The sequence below is a fragment of the Eimeria mitis genome, genomic scaffold (assembly GCF_000499745.2).
Source record: "Eimeria mitis Houghton genomic scaffold, Emh_scaff3982, whole genome shotgun sequence".
Classification (NCBI taxonomy): domain Eukaryota; phylum Apicomplexa; class Conoidasida; order Eucoccidiorida; family Eimeriidae; genus Eimeria; species Eimeria mitis.
This window is the reverse complement of record NW_013572317.1, coordinates 3,407-3,804: the sequence shown is the minus strand read 5'-3', so window position 1 is coordinate 3,804 and position 398 is coordinate 3,407. Positions and strand designations below refer to the sequence as shown.

The 398-nt window shown below is 52.3% G+C and overlaps 1 protein-coding gene across 1 annotated transcript in view; it reads right to left on the bottom strand.

The window, feature by feature from the left end:
* The window catches only part of EMH_0071360 (uncharacterized protein), a gene marked incomplete at both ends in the record, with an annotated part of 1,773 nt that extends 1,379 nt beyond the window's left edge, over nt 1–394 (bottom strand). Inside the window, one exon of the mRNA XM_013499089.1 lies at nt 167–394. Coding sequence (XP_013354543.1) covers nt 167–394 — 228 coding nt within the window. The remainder of the gene's footprint in view (nt 1–166) is intronic.
* Between the last annotated feature and the right edge of the window lie 4 nt (nt 395–398).

Sequence of the window (398 nt, the reverse complement as noted above, 5' to 3'; positions counted from 1 at the left end):
CTAAACCCTAAACCCTAAACGCTTCCGCAAAAACGTAAACCCTCACTAGCGCGAACAATCCCACGTGCATACACAATCTCAAACCCTAAACCCTAAACCCTAAACCCTAAACCCTAAAACCCTAAACCCTAAACCCTAAACCCTAAACCCTCGTATAAACCCTCACTTCTACAACACTCTCTAGCAGCGCCACAGCTGAGTTTGCTGTTTCTCGTCCCCCCTCATGAAGACCATTTCTCCCGTGCTGCTGCTGCTGCTGCTGCTGCAGTTTGCGTTGCTGCTGCTTCTGCTGCAGCTGCTGCTGCTGCTGCTGCTGCAGCAGCAAAGGAGAGGCCAGGTCCAACGAGAAGCGATCGTCAGCATCATCGTCATCGTAGCTTCCTCTGCGTTGCATGCGC